The sequence below is a fragment of the Globicephala melas genome, chromosome 5 (genome assembly GCF_963455315.2).
Source record: "Globicephala melas chromosome 5, mGloMel1.2, whole genome shotgun sequence".
In the NCBI taxonomy this organism is placed as follows: domain Eukaryota; kingdom Metazoa; phylum Chordata; class Mammalia; order Artiodactyla; family Delphinidae; genus Globicephala; species Globicephala melas.
In genome coordinates this window covers 71,240,068-71,262,653 of record NC_083318.1, presented here as the reverse complement: position 1 = coordinate 71,262,653, position 22,586 = coordinate 71,240,068, and the positions used below count along the sequence as shown (strand labels likewise).

The window sequence follows — 22,586 nt, the reverse complement described above, 5'->3', positions numbered from 1 at the left end:
ACTCTTCATTGCAGTGCACGGGCTTCTCATTGCGGTGGCTTCTCTTGTCACAGAGCATGGGCTCTAGGTGCATAGGCTTCAGTAGTTGTGACGTGTGGGCTCAGTAGTTGTGGCTTGCAGGCTCTACGGCGCAGGCTCCATAGTTGTGGCGCACGGGCTTAGTTGCTCCACGGCATGTGGGATCTTCCCGGACCAGGGCTCGAACCCATGTCCCCTGCATTGGCAGGTGGATTCTTAACCACTGTGCCACGAGGGAAGCCCCAGTGTGCATATTTTATTTTTGCCTTATTGCACTGGCTAGGACTCTCAGTACAAGGATAAATAGAAGTGATGAGAACAGACTCCATTCACATCTTAGGACTAAAGTCATCAATCTTTTACCAATAAGTATGATGTTACCTGTAGATTTTTCATAGATGCCTTTTATCATATTGAGGAAATTTACTTCCATTCCTAGTTTGTTAAGAGTTTTTTTCAGGAATGAATGTTGGATTTTGTTAAATGCTTTTTTTTCTCTGTCTACTGAAGTAATCATATATTCTTTTTTGTTCATTAATATCGTGAACTACGTTGATTGATATTTCAAATGTTGGATCAACCATATATTCCTGGGGTTAAACTCCTCTTGATCATGATAAGATTTTTTTAATATATTGTTAGATTTTATTTGCTAGGTTTTTTTCTTTTGAGAATTTTTGCACTTATCTATGTTCATGCGGGCTGTTGGTCTGTGGTCTTCTTGCAATGTCTTTGTTTTTAGTAACAAGTTAATGTTGAAGAAGTTTGTGCAGAATTGGCTCTACATCTTCCTTTGGAGTTGGGTAGAATTCACCAATAAAGCCACCTGGCCTGGGATTTTTCTCGTGGCAAGCTTTTTAACTACCAGATAATTTTCTTCAAAATACATAGGGCTGCTCAGACTGTTTCTTCTTGAGTACGCTTTCATGTCTTTCTAAGGAGTTTGCCCATTTTGTTTGAATTATACAATTTATTGTAAAGTTAGACATAATATTCCTTTAGTTTCTTTAAATAGCTATAGGATCTGTAGTGACCTCTTCCATTCCAAATATTGGTAGATTGTGACTTTTCTCCTTTTTTCCTGATCTGTCTGGCTAGAAGTTTATTGATTATATTGATCTTCTCAGAGAACCAGGTTTTGACTTTATTGATGTTCTCTATTTTTCAGTTTTCTATTTAACTCATTTCTACTTGGATTTTTATTATTTTTCTTCTACTTACTCTAAATTTGCTCTTTTTTTCCCTGCTAGTTTCTTAAGGTGGAAGCTGAGGTCGTCAAGACCTTTTCTCTTTTCTAATATAAGCACTTAATGCATATATTTCCCTCTAAGTAGTTCTACAGTGGCAGCCCACAAATTCTGATATCTTGTGTTTTCATTTTCATAAAGCTCAGAATACTTTCTGCTGTCCTTTTTGAAATCCACAGGTTATTTAGAAGCATTTTATTTAAAGTCTAAACATTTGGGGATTTTCCAGAGATCTTCAGGTTACTCATTTTTAATTTGTGGTTGCAGAACATATTTGGTATGCTTGAATCCCATTAGATGCATTGAAATTTGTTTTTTGGGCCAGAATATCATTTATTTTGATGAATGTTCCATGTGCACTTGAAAAGACTATGTATACTGCTGTTGGATAGAGTGTTCTATGAATATCAATTAGGGCAAATTGGTTAATAGTGTTTTTCAACTCTGCTGATTTCCTCTCTACTTGTTCTGTCAACTACTGAGAGAGGAGTATTGAAATCTGACCAACTGTTTCTCTTTGCAGTTCTGTCAATTTTTGCTTGCTGTATGTTTAAGCTCTATCATGAAACACATGTATGTTTAGGATTGTATATCCTCTTTAATTAACACCATTATCATTGTGAAATAACCTTCCTTATCTCTGATAATATTCTTTGCTCTGAAATCTACTTTATCTGATATTAATATAGCCACTCCTGCTTCCTTTTGATTGTATAAGGATAGTATATCTTTTTCCATTTTTTCCTTTTAATCTACTTGTGTTTTTATATTAAAATATATACATATATATATATATATTTTTTTTTTTTGTAGGCAGGATATGGTTGGTTCTTGCTTTTTTATCCAGTCTGACAATCTCTGCCTTTTAATTGGGCACCACATACATTTGATATGATTAGTGATACAGTTATTTTAAATCTGTCATCTTCTGATTATGTTTTTAATTTTCCCATCTGTTCTTTGTTTCCTTTTTCTACTATTTTTTGGATTAATTGAATATTTTTGTGATTCTTTTATCTCCTTTGGTGGCTTATTAGCTATATCTCATCGTTTTGTCATTTAATTGTTTATGGTATACATCTTTAACTTATCATTGTCTACCTCAAGTGATATTATACTGTTCATGTGTAGTGTAAAAACCATACACAATGGTACACTTTAATTTCTTCCCTGAAAATTCTCACACAGAAGTAAGCTGGGGCCATCAAAGGGCTCACCTCATCTATTTTCCATTCCTCAGGGGTCACTTTCTTTTGTTGACTGATGTATAATGTTTTGCATATCATTTCATATATTTTGTTCCTTTTTGGTTGTTTCAGATGGTAAAATAAGTCTAGCCCCCTTTACACCACCTTGGCTAGAAATGGAAGTTAGTAAGATTCACTTTATTCAGGTTTTATTCTATTTAAAATATTTTAAAATGAAGAAATTTATTTTCATACTGAGAATCAAATGTAACTGTTTTGACTTTTATTTTTAAATACTGAATTAATTGACTTGTGATCAAATCTTTAGAACATGTTCAGAAAAGATGGACAGGGAATTGTAAGAAAAATTAAGAATTTAAAATATTAATGACATAGCAGTTGTAGAGATTGGCATGATTTTTTTTTACCAGTTTTGAATATTTACTTATAGTTAAATACTTGAAGATTTTTTAAATGAGTACAAACAGAAGTCATGAACTATAAGTTTGTAAGTAGTTTGAGTCAAATACCTCACCCCCACTCTCACCTCAGTTTTAACCGTGAAAATAGGTTCATTTTGCCAAAAAGAAAACATGATCATTTATAAAACTACATCAGCTTAGCTATGAAGTAGCTATGTACTTAATGAAGTACATCATTAGTGCATGGACTTCAATTTCTTTTTCTAGAAATGGTTTGAAACGCTGCGTATCCATCCCAAATTGTCATTTGTGCTTCCCCCTTGTCTGAAAAATCTGTTTTTGCCAGATATCTGAGATTATGTTGTAGTTTCTAAGGTAACTCATCAAAAGGAGCAGATTGTGGGAAGAAAGACCCTGGACTGTGGTCCATTATTACTGTGTTGCCTAATTCTTCTTTTATGCCATGTTTGCTTTTGTATTTTATTTGTTTACTAGGGCTGCCCTTACAAAGTACCACAAACTAGGTGGCTTAAACAACAAAAATTTATTGTCTCACATTTATGGAGGCTAGATGTCTAAGAGCAAGGTGTTGCCAGGTTGATTTTTTTCTGAGTGCTGTGAGGAAGATCTGTTCCATGCCTCTTGCCTAACTTCCGGTAGTTTACTGAAAATCTTTGCCCTTCCTTGTCTTATAGATGTATCACCCTGATCTCTGCCATCATCTTCACATGGTGTTATCCTTGTGTGCATGTCTTTGTCCAAATTCTCCCCCCCAACCTTTTTAAAATTAATTTTTATTGGAGTGTAGTTGCTTTACAATGTTGCATTAGTTTCTACTGTACAGCAATACAGCTATACATATACATATATCCCCTCTTTTTCTGATTTCCTTCCCATTTAGGTCACCACGGAGCACTGAGTAGAGTTCCCTGAGCTGTACAGTAGGTTCTCATTAGTTATCTATTTTATACCTAGTATCAATAGTGTGTATATGTCAATCCCAGTCTCCCTATTCATCCCCCGCCCCCTTTTTTAAGAACACCAGTCATGTTGGAGTAGCCCCCGCCCCAACTTCAATATGACCTCATTCTAACTTAACTAATTATACCTGCAATGACCTATTTTCATATGAGGCCACATTATGAGGTATGTGGGGTTACGACTTCAGTATATGAATTTTGGGACAATTCAGTCCATAACACCAGCCTCTTCACATAGAACTCCTTCTGTCTGGAACATTCTTGCCTCTCAAATAACCTCCAGCCTCCTTTCCTGGTTAGATTCTACTTATTTATTCATTATATGTATTGAGTGCTTTCTGTGTGTCAGGGCCTCTTCCGTCCACAGGGAATACAACAATGATCAAGGTAGGAAAGACTCCCTGCTCTTACCGAGCTTACGTCTAGTGCAGAAAACTCAAACAAGTATGTAAAATTATGTATCAAGAGTATATGCCAGATGTGGTGGTAAGTACTGTGCAGAAATGTAGAGCAGGGTAGGGGCCTAAAAATTCTTGAAGTGGGCAGGGAGTTGAAATTTTAAATAGAGTAATTAGGAAAGATCACCACCTTGAAAGAGATGGTGACGATTGAGCAAAAACCAAAGGAATAAGAGAGTAAGACATGCTATATTTGGGGGAAGAGCTTCTTAGGCAGAAGGAACCAGTGCAGACATCCTGAAGCAAGAGCATGTTTGATGTGTTCTAGGAGCAACAAAGAAGCTAGTGTGGCTGGATCCTAGTGTAGGGGGCCAGAGTAGTGGGAGATAAGACCAGAGAGGTTAAGTGGGAGGCTATTGCAGTATTTTAAGTAAAGTAATGCCGAATTCAGCTTAGATGTTACTTCCTTCTGGAGTTTTTCCATTGGGGTCTCTTCTGAGTGCTCCAAGAGGACAGAGAATTTCCTCTTAGAGCTCCTGTTATACCACACATTCATCTGCTTGTTCACCCAGGGCTGGGACCTGGTTTATCTTACTCAACATTTGGTCATTTGGTATATTATGGGACTTCATCAGATACTCAGTGAATTATTGACTAATTTCAAACCTTACAGAAACTTATTGTAATCCTTGTATAGTTTGATCTAACACTTGTAACCGTTTTCTTTGTGTTTTTGTATTATCTTTTTACCTAGGCTGTTAAAAATGAAGTGAATGTTCCCTGCTTGAAAAATTTTGTGGAGATGCTTTATCAGACTACTTTTGAACTGAGTTCCAGAAAGAAGCATTCATTGGTATTGAGAAACATTTCAAACCTTCATATGTTTAATTAGGAGTTTTAGTAATTGATTTATGAATTTAGTTGGTTTTTTTTAGTAGAGTTTTAAGAGAATTGTAAAAATTGAAATTGTAAAATATCCAAAGTGTAACACAAGGACAAATTTTACCCATTTTCTCCTGCTGTTTTCAAAACTTTCTATTCTTAATTTTACTAGCTCTGTATTTGATAGGTTATTCAGACTTCATTCTAGGTATTTACCTGTCTTGACAGATGCTATAAATTATGTATTAGAATAAAGGAAAAGTTAAGTGTAGTCTCATATTAAGCCATAAATTCCTTTATTTTACATTATAATAAATTACATTCTGAAGCATTTGATTATTTAGGAGCTATTGTCTGTCTAATTACATCTTTTCTATTCAGAGATTTAAAGCATTTTTTTTCCATTTCACCATCCACTTCGGTAGCTTTGAGGGGTTTTTCTGTAAATTTGCATGCAGCTTGGAGAAAGTTTGGAGAATTGGACAAATACTTGACTGTTCAAGATAGAGGTATAATAATAATAAACACTGGTTGTGCCAGGCATTGAGCCAAGTGCTTTACATTCTTTGTCTTACTTTAAGCCTCACAACCCTATAGCATGTGTGTGATTAGCATTCTCCACTTTACATGTTAGGAAAGTGAGGCTTCAAGCACTTTAACATATCCTCCCTGAAGTCACACACCTGATGAATAGAAAACTGCAACATTAATGCCGGTCTGTCCTCTGATCCCAGGGCCACTTTACTGGTTAGAGGAGGAATGGATCTAGGGAGAAATAATAGCATATTTCTCACTTGGGGAGATGTGATAGATCAGGAAATTGTTCTTATAGAAAATCTGCCCTTTATCATTCTTTGTTAGATTACTCCCTGAGATCGTATTTTTTAAATCACAAATGGGAAAACTGCTAATAGAATTTTTTTTGTTTATGAGAATGAATGAAATATAATTTACAAGTCCAGTGCTTTTTCATAAAAATGTTATTCTCTTTCTTCTGTCTCCTATAGGCTCTATATCCATTAATTACCTGCCTTTTATGTGTCAGTCAAAAACAGTTTTTTTTAAATAACTGGCATATTTTCCTACAGAACTGTTTGTCACATTTGAAGGTAAGACTTAATCTCATTTCTGACCTGTAAATACTGACTGTAGTGTATTCACTTATGCATATACATTGAACAGTATATAATAAAACTTTTAGTACTATAGTTCATTTGAATAGTGATACTTCAACATATTCCTTTTCTTATACGTACTTCATTCCTTCTATAGGGAATCATGTTATAGACATGAATAAACGGTTGATTAAAAATTTAGTTGGTCTTAATGAATGCAAAATTATACATTTGTAATGATTGTTTATATTATCTTGGATCTAGCAATATTTGTTAATAAATAAATTCCTTTGGAATTTCGGAGTATTAGTTAATCTTACAAAACTCTCCAGATGCTTATTTTGCGTTTTCTCTTGAGAAAATTGAGTAATGTTGGCTCAAGTCTGAATAATATGAAAAAAGCCTCGATAATAAAATATCAGTAAAAGCACATTTAGTGTTAACTATGCCCAGCCAAATCTGAAAGTATGGTACTGGATCCACATAGACGGGAAAGCTCCTGCAATGATTCTGACTTGAATCAAGGGGTAATTAATTGTTATTAACACTGTTTGGCACATCTATGTCCAGTCTCTTAGGACTGAAAACAAAACTGTGAGATAGAAGGATCATTATCTGCCCAGGATGCTCTGCTGGCAGAACGTAACAGGATCTTCTTTTCTTCTGTGGATAGGACCACAGTTAATATCTGACACAGAATGTGGGAATATTCCTCATCTGCATGTCATGTGAATGCTTGATTTGAATACCATTTTGATACATAAATGAATATATTTGAATATTTGCTTACATGTTATAGAAACATGCAGACATGGCATTTCATTTTCTGTTATTCCTCTAAGTTAGGGTTAAGACTGAAAAACTTAAACTTGGGAGACAATGAAACCAAGGCACAGAGAGATTAAATGAGTTGTCTCTGACCCTACAGCTCATCGTGATATTGTGAGAAATAGGACTGGCTTTTTTTCCTCACTTCAGGATTGATTCACTGGACAACGTTATCCTATATATCTTTTTTTTTTTAATGATTTTACATATCATTTTGAAAAATACTTTGATTTCTTAGTAAGGTGTACTAAAATATGTCTTTGAAAAATATTTTTGGCTATTTTCCTCCTAGATATACATACACTGATGTTATTCATATTTGGGTGAGAATTGATCTATTCTCTTTGCTCTGTTTATGAAAATTCCCAGGGCCAATCAAGCTGGTTAAATTCTTTATGTCATGAAACCAGAAAATAAGTTTTATTTAAGTACATTATATTGTTTCTGTCCTTATTTTGATAATTCATACAGATTTAGGTACTGAAAGGGAAATGATCATTTTCTGGGTAGTATGATTCTTCAAACTTTTAATAACATACTTTAAGACACGCATTTAAGTGTTTCTGGAAGTTTGCTTTGTTTCATGACAATTCATACTTTTCTGTTGCTTGTTGGAATGTTTTTATACATATACGTTTGCACCTAACATATTTGCAGTTCTTTCGCAGTACTTTAACTTTTTTTTTTTTTTTTGGCTTGAGGCTTTCATTTAAAATGCTCTTTTCTTTGAACCCTTACCTCCTGTTAAATATTTCTGGCATATTGTCCATTTTCATTAATGACTGTGTCAATCTGCCAGGCTAAAGGAGATAAGAGCCACTTAGCATGAATATTTGGAATATAGTTGTCTTGACCATTAACCTTTAACTTACATTAAGGCTCTATTCAGCAGAAATTTTATGACTTGGTTCCTGCTTGTTAAGTTTTAGATACTGTGGCTATGCTACATAGTTGAGGTAAGGAGTCGAGCATTCAGGGAAAAACTATGCTAATTATCTCTTGTGACAGGTATAATTTATTTGTTTTGTATACAGGAAAAATTGATCCAAGATAAAGGTCTTATTACATAAATTGATTTTGTTTTGAGATTCAAGTAATCTCTTGAGTTCAAAAAAATCTGTAACACTTTTCTGTTTATTAGACCTACTACTCCTTAAAATAGATTTTTATTAGTATTTATTATAGGCTAGATTCTCTAAGTACAATATCTCATTTAATTCTTACTATAACTGAGGCCAAAAGAAGATAAATAAGCAACCCAAGTTTAGGGAGCCAAAAAAGTGATAGAGATAGGATTTGCATCTAATCCATCCAGTTCAATAAAATTTGCTCTTTCTGGTCTACCATGTTACCTTTTAATGTACTATAAGGAATGTTGCTTTACTGAGTATTTTAAAAAATATTTTGGGTTATAATTCTGGGATAGTAAAAAGGCATTATTCCCTAGAGTCATAAGAATAAATATGATACATTTTCAAGGCACTTTAAGATACCGCACAATTTTTTAAAAATTACCATACTAGTTTCTGAAGTTGGTGACCATGAAAAATGGGCATTAGTCTGTAGGTCCATAAATAGCATGAGAGAACATCAGTTTATTTTCACCAAAAGTGTTAAATCTGCTGTTTTTGTCCCAAACATAATTTGGTAGTTTCCCATTCCCCTATCTTTATGTCAAATAAGGTTATTATGTGAAAAATGATTTTAAAGTTTCTAAAGAATAATTGAGAGAGAGAGAGAGAGGAGTAAGAGTAGATGCCATGTAAAAATAATTTAGATTTTTTTCCTACAGTGTATGCTTCTTTTCTTTTAAAAATTGAAACTTATTTGAAATCAAACGCAGTACTTTTAGAGGAAAAATTAGATAGTTAAAAATTTATCTATTTTCTCTCAGTTTGAGTGTTGTAGATGTATCCCATGATGCCCAAATTATAGAATTTTTTTTTCTTCAGTGATTCTAGCCACTGTCTTGGACATTTCAAATTTCTTCTAAATAGAGACCTTGGTGAAGAGCTGTCTTGTTTTGTGCTTATTTTCATCTAACATGCATGTGCTGCATCTCATGTTTATGTTTGCTGTCTCACATTGCTTTATTTAGATGCCATCTAACAACAGTATCAGAAAACAAATAGAAACACTCCAGGTGAGTCGTGTTGATGTTACAAAGTAAAATATTGCTTTATCTCCTTTAAGTGTGGCTTTTTTCCCCCTTTACCTATGGCTGCGTTGCATGTCCAACGTATTTATTTAAGCCTGCTTCTCGCATTGTAAAAGAAGAGCAGCACACAGCGGGAACATTCTACCGAAAGTTTAATATTAATGTGGTCCCAAGAAGATGAATTTAAGAGAGAGAAGTGATACCGAATGTTGATTTTTAACCATAATCTTCAGTTTTAAAATATTCTGTTTAATTAAAATTAGCTGTTATAAATTATGCTTTTTATAACATTTTCCAATGAAATTCAGGAGACAGTAACTCAGATTTTGAATATGATTTTGATGCAACACTTTAAAACTACAATCCTACTGGTTTGAGTTTTAAACAAATCTTTTGTTGTTGTTGTTCACAGTAGGAAAAAAAGGAAGAAACATTAAAATGATTGCTGCCAAAGAGCATATTTGCCTGACATCAAAACTGTATTATTTAAAATAGATAAGTAATAAGAACGTGCTGTTAAAAAAAAAAGAATTTTAAAAAATTGTATTATACATTAATATTACTGGATTTTATTAATGTAATCTGATTATTCAAATTAGACCAAAATTGTAACTAGGGAATTATGTATCTTTGTTTAAGGATCAGATCAATTTAGGATGTTTTCATTATTCAGAGATATATAACAGCATTGCAGATACCGAATAAACAATTATATAATTTTTATCACTTTTTATCTTTTCTGGAATTGTTCATTATAAAATAAGTCTGCTTTGTAAAACATAGTAGTCCATCTTGGAAAGTTGGAAAATCAAATTTTATTTCATGCCAGGTACCTCAGCACATAAGATAAGATAATCCAAATATTTTATTAACAGTTTATATGAGAAGAATTTTTATGTGGAATTGGACTTAAATATTTCTATTATATAATTTATTATATGTTAATTTGTAGTATTCATATTTTGAAAGGATAATTTAACTATGTGAAGGTATTATTTGGAGTGTACATAAAACTAATTGAACTCATATTTTGACATTTGAGACCTTGCATTTAAGTGCTAGAAAAGAAAGTACTACAAAAAGCTTGGTTGTTATATTAGTAAGATATATTGTGTGTAACTTTATATGTTACTTTAGTTACATTAGTAACAAATTAATAGAAAACTACTTGGGGAGTGTATTTGAAATTTGGAATCGTGGATTTGTCAGTAGAAGGAGAGACTGACTTTGAGACTCTGACCAGCTGAATAGTTGATACTCCATTCTGAATTATATCAAATTTTCATATACATAGATGTGCAGAATTGTATTTTCTAGTGGTTGTCTTTTTTAAAAACATGTCCAGTGGTAATCTTGTTGCATTGCTTTTAATCATACATAGTAGATGTCAGTTATTCTGTAGTCTGAGAAAACATAGAATGGTAAATTACTTAGTATTTAAAAACTCCCTTTTGTCCATTGTTATATATAAAATAATTGTTTAACAATAAGAAATCTCTCAAACCAGATTAAATAAATGCTAATTTATAGGACTAAATGCATCCTACAACTAATTAACAGATGCATAAAGAGTTTCTCCTACTAAAGGTGATTATTAGCTGATTTTCAAAATTTACAATTAAATCTCATTACATGTCTCTTGTCATTTAAGAACTTCACTTTTTATAATAGCTAGTATGAAGAAAAGGTTTGCTGATCAAATTGCGATTGAAATGGATACTTTTCTGATTTTAAATAAGAATGTTCTAATTCTAAATTAAAAAATTAAAGGTAAACACCTGACACTTACTGAGCATTTAACGTGTCAGGCAGTGTTCCAAGTGCTTTTCACGTAATAACTCCCTTAATCTGTGAGGTAGGTACCGTGTTATCTCCATTTTAGAGCTGAGGAAACTGTGTCACCAACTGATCCAAGGATGGGGTTTGGCCAGTCATTCCTAATTTCAGAGTCTATGCTCTTAACCCACCATTCTATATTCCTTCTTTTAAGTATAATCACTCAATAATATTTTGCATTATTCCATAAGCGCAAATATCTGTAACAACATTTGGTGTTCTAAATTTTAACTGTGTATGAGCTGCAATGAATTACAGCAAAGATGAGCAATCCTTTTATCATTATTTCAGTATTGTTGTGTGTCCCATTTACCATCAGGTAAGTTGAAGTGTGTATAATTTCAGAGTTCTTAGAGATACTAGTAGTATTTTGTTTTGAGAATACAAGGGATGGCTCAATTTCCTTATTTATGGTTGCTTTTGAGCTCTCTGTACTTACTGTATACTAAATATATACTTACATATTTAAACCTGTTTTAGATTGAATAAAGAAGGGAATGGAGAAGGCTTTTAGTTGTTGACAGAGAATATAATTGATCTTAAATTATTGCAAGTACTTTGATAAATAAGCTTATTTTTATTCTCTTTTGCTTCTAAACAGAATAAAGATCCTAAAATGTCTCGAGTTGCACTGGAATCTTTGTATAGATTGTTGTGGGTCTATGTAATTAGAATAAAATGTGAAAGCAACACTGTAACTCAAAGGTGAGTGCCTTTGTTTTAAAGCATATTTAAAGTAACATCTTGGTAAAAAATGCCACACTGATAAATTTTAGTTAACATTACAAATACCTTGAGGAGGAATATGAATTATCTTGACGTATTATGAAGGATGCGAAGGATATTTTGCTAATGTTTTGTTGATTTCATTCTCTCATTATGACTAAATCTTTTTTCCCTACAGTCGTCTTATGAGCATAGTGTCAGCACTTTTCCCAAAAGGGTCACGTAGTGTGGTTCCTCGTGATACACCTCTCAATATATTTGTGAAGATTATTCAGTTCATTGCTCAGGTGAGTGCCTCACCTCATAATACCTATATGCATGCAAATTGTAAGAGTAGGGGACAAAGTGAGAGAGTGGCATGGGCATATATACACTACCAAACGTAAAGTAGATAGCTAGTGGGAAGCAGCCGCATAGCACAGGGAGGTCAGCTCGGTGCTTTGTGACCACCTAGAGGGGTGGGATAGGGAGGGTGAGAGGGAGGGAGGGAGACGCAAGAGGGAAGAGATATGGGAACATATGTGTATGTATAACTGATTCACTTTGTTATAAAGCAGAAACTAACACATCATTGTAAAGCAATTATACTCCAATAAAGATGTTTAAAAAAAAAAGAGTAACTTAGAGTCATAGAATTTGTTACACATCTAAAAGCATGATAACAAAACATTTATTAATACTGAATAGTGAAAAATAAAAGTATGCTTTAAAAAGTAAAAAATAAATGATGCTAATGATTTGTGTGTGTGTGCAAAATACATTTAGATGATTGATCTACACACTTGGAAAGGAGACTCAGAGGAGGAGACACTTAATTTAGGAAGAGTCAAGAAAATGTCTCATAATCCTCCTCTTGTCTATTTACTAATTAGTTCCTGAGTGTCTTGAAAGATTTTGGAACATTGTTTTCATAACCTGCATTAATCTGTGTTCTCAGGTAGAGACACTAGAGTCCGTGGTAGCTTGTTGAATCCAAAGGGGTCTTTTAAGGAATAGAGGTCGTTCACAGAATCACTCATAGGACTGAAGAAACAGATTCTAGCCGAAATGGAAATCCAGAGGAAACTACACTATCGGGCTACCAAGGAAGCTGCTGCCTCTGCCACAGTCAAAAACCTGCCAAATTAGGAAGTGCCCCAAGTGCTTAAGAATCATGTTTCCACCACAGTCCCCACCAGTAAAATAGATTCCTTTCTCCCTGTCCTCCCCCACCTCCTCCCGTACCCCAGTTCCCAAGGGTTCCCATGAGTATATGACTTGACGGGGTCTCAGTCACATCCTGAAGCCTGTTGTCCAGAGGCTTCCTGGGAAATATCATTTTAGCTTTCTAGCCTCTGCAGTAAAGGAAGGTTTATTTGAAGAGGATTAAATGGGGGCTGAGTAAGCAGATCCATGGCTCTGGTCACATTCTCTTTTGGGACATCAGCCCCGGAGAAGCATAGGTAGGGTTACCTTCTCAATTTGGGAAAAACACTTTGGTTCCAGAATGTTCATTGAGTTCTCTTTGAACTAAAACTATGACAACGAAGATGACCCATAATGTAATTATTTTTGACAATGAAGAAATAAAGACTATTTAAATAAAACGAATACATTTCTATTTACGGGAGCACAGAATTAATGATAATTAGATAAGAATAAATGTGTCAGTAAGATGAATGAAAGCAGATTGTGCTTTAGATCTGTTGTTGAGAAAACTTTTGCTATTTGGTTGCATCCCTTCCCCGAGGGTCATACCCACTACCTTTGCTTAATCACCTCACACCAACACTTCTCCAGAACTATAGAGCTCCTCTCAAACATCAGTTACTCTTAGTTAACTTTTCTTTCCTTGGAGATTACCCTTCCCGGAGCCCTGTTCTTTCTGTCCCAGTATGAACTCCCTGCTCTCCAGGCCTGCCTGATTGCTATCGTCCTGGGACTTCCTTTTATCATTATTTTGGGAATTCCTTCACTTAGGTCTTGAATATGAGTTTGGCAAATGCGTGTTTAAAACTTCTATCCTGCTGGTTTGGCTATTAAACCAATCATTTGATAATTAAATCATGTATCTATAATCATATACTTTTAACATTAATTCATATGCATTTTTCTTTTGTCCAGCTAGATTCAGGAAGTTCTTGTGGGTACAGACCTGTATTGTTGCCATTATTTGTATAATTCTTAACATGATACTTAACTTATACAGGCAGACCCTTGTTTTATTGCACTTTGCTTTATTGTGCTTTGCAGATATTGCCTTTTTTTTTTTTTTTTTTACAAACAAGGTTTGTGGTGACTCTGTGTTGTTAGATGATGGTTAGTGTTTTTTAAGCAATAAAGTATTGTTTAGTTAAGGTTGTACATTGTTTTCTTAGGCATAATGCTATTGTACAGTTAATAGACTACAGTATAGGGTAAACATAACTTTTATATGCCCTGGGAAACCAGAAAATTTGTGTGACCTGCTTTATTCTGATTTTGCTTTATTACGGTCTGGAACAAAACCCACATTATCTCCAATGCCCATAGCAGTAGAAAGTTACAAGGATTTATTGATTTTTTTTTTTTTTTTCCTCTAGGAACGTTTGGATTTTGCAATGAAAGAAATAATATTTGATCTTCTCAGTGTTGGAAAATCTACCAAAACTTTCACCATTAATCCAGAGGTAAAAAAATTATAATGTAGTAATTTACTATCCTATACAATTAAAAAAAAATTTTTTTTAAGCACAATTTCTGGAATCAGAACTCTTAGGCTCAAATCTCTAGTTAAAGACAAATTAAGATAAATGTTATTTCCTACTTCTTTGGCCTTGTTATTCCCTCGTAAACTCCTGCTCATCCTTTAGATATAAAATTTTCAGATTGTTTAAGAATATTTTTTGAAGTAATTGCTTATTGGAATTTAATGACACTGGAGAATGTAAAAAGACAAAATAAGTGTTATATTTTCTCTTATTTCTTTTAAATTATTGTGCTGGTCCTCCTCATAATCAAATCCTAAGATATATATTTATGTAGTTAACAAATGAGCTCGAAAGTTATTGAAGCTTTTTATTTGTAGGATTTTTAAGATAGGTTAATAAGTATTTCCAAATTTTTAAAGTGAGCAGAAAAGACTTTTTATAGATGACATGCTTAACCTGGTTCTCAGCAACAAAAATTACATAATGAAAGATGTTTTCTTGATCATCTGTTTTCAAAAATATTCTCTTCATTGAACAAGTTTATTTCTGAAATTAATTTTTTTCCTCACTGAAACGTTCATACTAAGAGTAGAAAAAAATGTCAGTTGTGCCGTTTTGTTGTTGTTGTTTTTCTACAGGCTTATTTTATTAGGATTTTCTTCAATCTGTATTTTCTTTTCAGGAATCTTTTTAAGCTTGTGAGAGCTAGTTTAGTTAAAGCCAGATAAAATTATCTATTAATCCACTTAATCAAATTAAGCAAATTGCAATACACTGAAAGAATGAATAAGTGAGGACACCTCTGTGAACCACAGTACATTGTGGAATTTTCCCACTCCCTTCAAGATGTCTTCTATGACTAAGTGAAATGACCATCTGATATTAGACTAATATCACCAGTATTATGTCATATGTAAAGAGGGGTAAATCTTAAAACCTTGATCTTATTTAGATAAAAAATATATAAACGAAAGTTTTATTTTCTCCCTGTATTCCAGTGAACCATCCAGTGAACACCCACTGGGATGCATATACCCATTTTAGAGACCACTGGTGTAGGTCATAACTAATGACAGCTTGGGCTGAGATGGTGTGGTGTGGATAGAGAGAAGATCATTTACTGAGAAAAGAAACACTGAGAAGATACTGAGTTTGGCGGGGAAGAGGGCATTTGGTTTGAACATGGCAAATCTGAGGCATCTTTCTGACATCCAAGTAGAAGTGTCAAATTGGTCTGAGGGTCCAAGTTCAGAGGAGAAGTAAGGCTTAAAATTAGCAGGTGCTCTGGTATGGGTGGTAATTGAAGCCATGTAAATACATGAAATTACTTTGGGAGAGAATACATAATGATAGGAAAAGGCAGCCTAGGAACTTGCCTTGAAGCAGTCTAACATTTAATATTCAGATAAAGGAGGGTAAATTTGGAATGTGGACAGAGATGACACAGTCAGCAGTGGCACAGATGTATCCAAGGAATGGAGGGTTTCAGGGAATAAGGAATATTTGACAGAGTCCCATGCTGCTGAAAAGTCAAATAGGATGCAGGAAAAATGCCCACTGGTTTGAACAGTATTGTCACTGATGAGTGAGAGGAGAGTATTATGGGGAGAACTCATTGCATTAAGATAGTTGAGTATAGGTAACAGGAGTCAGAATATTCAGTTAAAAGGGAAATGTTGAAGATGCAAGAAAGAGAAGGTATAATTGATAGTGTAATTTCCTGATAATGCAAGAGCAGATGGGATTCTAATAACTAGGAATACCAGCACTCCTCAACTGTAACAGGAGCACAGTAGAGGAAGAAGAGGTGCAGATATAAGTAGATCAGTGTGTTTTGTAGTGAGAGATTGAGGAAGGTTGATTTTTTTTTCTGACTGTGAAGTGGGTGACAGATCATCTGCTTATAGAGGGGAGAGTATGGTATCAGGGTGTAGGAGAGTTGAGGAAGGGATGGAAGAGGTTTGAAATAAGCTAGAAAATAAGAGAGCCAGTTGGCCTCATAAGTGAATGGGTGGCACTTGGGAATTTGGTATTAAAGCAAACTGCAGTGCCTGGGCTAGTTAAAAATGTGGGACAGAAAGGTTTGTGTTTCTTCTGTCCTCCTTCCTCCCATCCCCCAGTGTTATTTGATGAGATATTTTTAGCATGAAAAAAAAAAGGAATTTTCTGACACTCTGACTTCTTTATTTTGAAACTTTTCTCTCTGAAGAGAATGAACATAGGCCTCAGAGTCTTCCTTGTAATAGCGGACAGTTTGCAGCAGAAAGATGGTGAGCCACCAATGCCAACAACAGGAGTTATTCTTCCCTCAGGAAACACTCTGCGTGTAAAGAAAATTTTTCTCAATAAAACCTTGACAGATGAAGAGGCAAAAGTCATAGGTTAGTGTTAACTGGAATAAGTAAATAATACAGTTTAATATTCTTCTGTGAAAGGTTATGATCAAATCTAAAATGTATATTATTGCCTGTGTAAATGTATACATACGTGTATATATTTGCCTGTGAAAGTATATATTTGCCTAGTTATTCCAGTGTACAGAGTGATTCAAAAATGAATACTTTTTTTTTATAATATCCTTAAGTTGTTATGTTAAAAGTCTTGTTAAATATTTTCTCACATGATACTATTCACTGCATTTTGTCCTTCCTTCAAATTAATTTCAGTTGTGTGCATAATTTTTCACATTTTCTCCAATATACTGAAGCAAATTATCAGGGAGAATAGTATGTCAAAGTCAGAACTCCTTCCTTTGTAACAAAAATAAGCTAATGTAATTTAAAGGTTGTGATGGGCTTTTATTTTTTTACAGAAAATAACTGTAACTATTCTTTATCTAATTTTTGACATTTTATAACTGTGAAGTTCCCCCCCGCCCCTCCAGGAATGTCTGTTTACTACCCTCAAGTGAGAAAAGCGTTAGACAGCATTCTCAGACATTTGGACAAAGAAGTTGGGAGACCAATGTGTATGACTAGTGTGCAGATGTCTAATAAGGAACCTGAAGATATGATTACGTATGTAGTCAATTATTTCTCTTCATTGCTATTTCAGTTTTCATAAGTAAAGTGGGTCGATTCTTGCTTGTTTCCTTTCTTGTTTCCTTCCTTTCTCTTCTGGATTTCGCCCCTATTGCCATCTGCGGCAGTTTTTAATACAGCGATTCCTCCCACAGGCTCAGTTTTACTCTTTAAAGTGCTGTCAAACCAGTACAGATAGCAAAAGTCATCCTGGATCCGTCCAGTTTGTTGTCAGTGTTGAGGCCTTATACTTATTCTGTGAGTGAGAGATAAATGCTAGTGACCGCAGATGTGTGTGGACATGGTTGGTTTATTAAGTCAAACAAATGCCCTTATTTCCAGAGCCTTGTTCAACAAAAAAAGAAAACCTGAAAATCTCCTGGGAACTGAGGGTACAGAGGGGAATAATGTATGAGTGGCTTTTTGTGTGAGAAACTGTACCTCATCTCACCCCCATCCCACTGCCAGCACTGCTTGTCAACCCATGTTTTTTTCCCTTATTGTTAGGGACTTCCTCCTCAGGAAGATATATTTTATGGCAATAACTTCTTGTACTTGCTAGGAAATATCTACATATTCTTTGTAAGTGGACTTTTTTTAAGGTGTTAATATCTGCATTGTACATCTTAGATAACCAAATTGGATATTGGCTCTCTCAATTAATGCATAGTTACTATATACAAGAAAATGTTAATATCTCTGAGAGTTTCTCTAATGTGAAGTTTTTTTTCCTGCATTACTTTCTCTGGGAATTCTTCATCCTTTTTGCCACACTTTCCTCATTTCTGCCTGTAAATTTGCCCTCACTGAGTTCCTCTGGCTGTGTATGTAGCGTCTTCAATGACGGCAGTGTCAGCATTCCCTGGTCAGCTAGTTCTTCTGTAACTCCATTAATGTTTGATTGATATTGGGTTGACCAAAAAGTTCGTTTGGGTTTTTCCGTAAGATGTTACAGAAAAACCCAAACAAGCTTTTTGGCCAACCCAATATTTCACTTCCAGTATTCACTGTTCTTTTCTTCGCTGTACTTTAATCTTTGTTGGCCAGTTTCCTCTTTTGATTATCCATTGTTGTCAAATGCCACCTGAGTTTACCCCTGGAGGCAAGGAATCAACACAACTACATAATTTGCCATGTATGTGTGAACCGAATAACAGATGTGCAGTGACCAATCACGACAGACTTTGAAAAAATTAATGTGATTAAATCACTGGTTATGATCACATCTGTTTTTTACGTCCTGATTTGTGCACTGAGGAGCTAACAGGGAAGCTTGGCTACGCAATTACTTATAGTTGATGGTAACGGAAAATTGAACCACATTGTTGGAGACTGGTATTATTTAACTAAATTGTGGTAACTGAAATTCATGCGTGTTGGAACCAAGCTGAGAAAACTCACTGTATATAAAATCACTAAAAGTAATAGTAGGTCCATTGCCATGATAATGGATACTGAGCCAAAAACTCTTAAAGCATCCAAATTCTTGTCTATATAAGAATTATTTTATTGGGCCAATTGAAGGATAATTTGGGTAAAATAAATTAACAGCTTCCCCTTGAAATGTAGACCAAAATAAAAACCAGTACCTAAAAGGTTAGATATTTAAAATAAATAAAATCATTGAATAACTAGGGGAAAATACAGAAGAATTAAATTGTATCAAGCCCCTGGAGGAACCAGGATTTTCAAAACTTCACGTATTTTATTACATAAAAATTTTAAATATGTTTGTGTGTGTGTGTGTACGTTCTGAAGTAAAATAAAAAGACAAGAAAAAACAACAGTAGTATATGAGAATGTCTGTTTTCTAAAACCCTTGTTAGTATATGATATTAAGAGAAAGAAAAAATTTTGTTGATTTTATAGACCCCCCAAATAACGAATATTTGGTTACTTAATGTCAATTTTATTATTTTAATAATTAAATATTATCAAAGGTTAAATATTATGTATTTAATTCTATTTGAAACAATTATAATATAAATAATTTACTTAAATAATACTTATTATTTAAACATAATAGTTGTTATACTTGTTTTTAATTACTGAAAACCTTTTTTGCTGGGTACCTATGTTTTTTTCCTGAATTATCCATATATTCTTTTCTGCATTTATAAACTGATAATTATTTATTGGATTGGTATATGCTCTTTTTATAATAAATACATTAAACTTTTGGAGGTGGGCTCATTTTCTGTAATAATTTTTCCAAGTTTGCTTTCATTGTCTGGTGTATGTAAGATTCTTCTTATTAAGTCCTCTTGTGATCTGTTTTTCAGGGGGGAAAGAAAACCCAAAATTGATTTGTTTAGAACTTGTATTGCTGCTATTCCCAGGTTGATTCCTGATGGTATGAGCAGAACTGACCTCATTGAATTGTTAGCAAGGTAAATGAGAATTACTGTTTGTGAGGTTACCTTTTATCTCTTTAAATCTCTTTAAATATCTAATGCACCGCTGTTACTATTATCACTAAAAAAGTAGTGATAAAGACATTTTTAATCCTTTATTTGATAACTTTCTAAACTCCCATTTTGTCTTTTACGTTTTGTTAACACTTTCTCCTCATTCATTTGTTGTTGTTGTTGATGAAATTTAATCTTAAGATGTATTTAATGACTTTAATTTCATGGCAGAGAGGTCAAAGCCTTTCTTTCCCCAGGGAATGAGAGCAACGAATGACCTGATATCCTAAATGTGAAATCCTAAAAGTATCTTTTTTTTTTAACATCTTTAGTAGAGTATAATTACTTTACAATGTTTTGTTAGTTTCTGCTGTATAACAAAGTGAATCAGCTATATGTATACGTATATCCCCATATCCCCTCCCTCTTGCGTCTCCCTCCCACCTTCCCTATCCCACCCCTCTAGGTGGTCACAAAGCACTGAGCTGATCTCCCTGTGCTATGAGGCTGCTTCCTACTAGCTATCTATTTTACGTTTGGTAGTGTCTATATATCCATGCCACTCTCTTACTTCGTCCCAGCTTACCCTTCCCCCTCCCCGTGTCCTCAAGTCCATTCTCTACGTCTGTGTCTTTATTCCTGTCCTGCCCCTAGGTTCTTCAGAACCTTTTTCTTTTTTAGATTCCATATATATGTATTAGCATACGGTATTTATTTTTCTCTTTCTGACTTACTTCACTCTGTATGACAGACTCTAGGTCCATCCATCTCACTACAAATAACTCAATTTTGTTTCTTTTTATGACTGAGTAATATTCCATTGTATATATGTGCCACATCTTCTTTATCCATTCATCTGTTGATGGACACTTAGGTTGCTTCCATGTCCTGGCTATTGGAAATAGTGCTGCAATGAACATTGGGGTGCATGTGTCTTTTTGAATTACGGTTTTCTCTGGGTATATGCCCAGTAGTGGGATTGCTGGGTCGTATGGTAGTTCTATTTTTAGTTTTTTAAGGAACCTCCATACTGTTCTCCCTAGTGGCTGTATCAATATACATTCCCACCAGCAGTCCTCACTCATTTTTTAACTGTTAAGGTTCTTCTGGATTCCCCTACAAATCCTATTTTTAAATTCCTTGCCTTTCCATCTAGTACTGTTTCTTAGGACTTGTATACCATGTTGTCTCTTAACATACGGGCATTATCAGTGTATGACGGCCCCACTGGGCAATTAGTGTGTTAACTCCTACAGTCATTTCTTTAGCACCTAGGATGATAACCAGGTCTCATTTTCACTTTTTCCTCTTATTGCAGAGGCCATAGCATTCAAGTTTTTATCTCTTTTTTCTACTAGGCTCTGTAAATGAGTAAATAACATGACATCCAAACTTAAATACCAGCTCCCAAAAGTAATTCTAAGTTGAGGTGATGGCCTTTTGAAAAACCCCTTTGTTGACATAGTTAGGGATTCTCTTTAGATAAGGGGTCAGCAAACTTTTTTTCTTAAAGGACCAGATAGTAAATATTTTAAGGTTTGCAAGTCACATGCTGTCTGTCACAGTTACTCACCTTTGCCACTGTAGTGCAGAAGCAGCCACCTGTGAAGGCTCCTGGCTGGATTTGGCCCTTGAGCCATAGTTTGCTGGCCCCAGCCTAAAGGGAAAACCAAGTGCAAAGACTATCAGGGCAGCAATACTTGATCACATTGAAAGATGTTTACTGCTCGCTGGGCACTTATCACTAAGTCTTAAGTTAAATTCACAATGAATAAACAGTTAATAGACCACTCCAGCAACCTTGTCTACCTCCTTGAAAACACCTAGCATTTCACACACCCGCGCACTACCTATCCTCAGCGGTTGCGGGTTGCACTCAGGCCTTGAATGGTATTGGTCTCTTAGGATTACGAGGAGAAGAAAGGGGTTACTTTTTTTTTTTTTTTTTTTTTGCCCTACGCGGGCCTCTCACTGTTGTGGCCTCTCCCGTTGCGGAGCACAGGCTCCGGACGCACAGGCTCAGCGACCATGGCCCACGGGCCCAGCCGCTCCACGGCATGTGAGATCTTCCCGGACCAGGGCACGAACCCATGTCCCCCACATCGGCAGGTGGACTCTCAACCACTGTGCCACGAGGGAAGCCCAGAAAGGGGTTACTTTGAAACTTTGCACCATGAGATAAATTCATCCCTTCCCACTCTTGTCTCTTAATTCTTGCTGTAAATTAGATTGCAGAGTTATGAAGTTCTTGTCAGTGTTAGGGAGGGAAAATAAGTTTTAATTATTTATAATGCTATTCCTTGGGAAAGCAGTAAAAACTCTCATCCAATTCCACTCTTACTCCTCCCGCCTCAGTTTAACTCACCTACATCTTTGTGGACGGCAGTCCATATCCCCCACCAAAATGAAATTGCATCTCCAAGGGGCAGGCATAGAGGAGCCTTGTAGAGGAGCAAATATCTCGACAGTGATTGACAGTTTGCTTTGCTATTTATAATACTTTGCTTCTTTCCCTGTGGTATTCACTTACCAGTTAGTTTATTTTGGCCGAAAGAAAGATTCTAGGGTCTGCTTACTTTGTCCCCAACTCCTATCATTTGGAATTGTGATGTCTAAATCTTATTTACTTAGAAATAAAGTAAGCAAACAAATAAAGCAAAGATACACTGTAAATTTGCATACCTGTCTGCTG

The 22,586-nt window shown here is 34.8% G+C and overlaps 1 protein-coding gene across 1 annotated transcript in view; it reads left to right on the top strand.

Moving 5' to 3' along the window:
* FRYL (FRY like transcription coactivator) overlaps positions 1-22,586 on the top strand; it is a 234,344-nt gene that overhangs the window by 125,047 nt on the left and 86,711 nt on the right. Inside the window, exons 12-19 of the mRNA XM_030880492.3 lie at positions 5,007-5,105; positions 6,142-6,243; positions 11,673-11,776; positions 11,976-12,084; positions 14,359-14,445; positions 16,676-16,847; positions 17,351-17,483; positions 19,769-19,876. Of these exons, the coding sequence (XP_030736352.1) occupies positions 5,007-5,105; positions 6,142-6,243; positions 11,673-11,776; positions 11,976-12,084; positions 14,359-14,445; positions 16,676-16,847; positions 17,351-17,483; positions 19,769-19,876 (914 nt within the window). The remainder of the gene's footprint in view (positions 1-5,006; positions 5,106-6,141; positions 6,244-11,672; positions 11,777-11,975; positions 12,085-14,358; positions 14,446-16,675; positions 16,848-17,350; positions 17,484-19,768; positions 19,877-22,586) is intronic.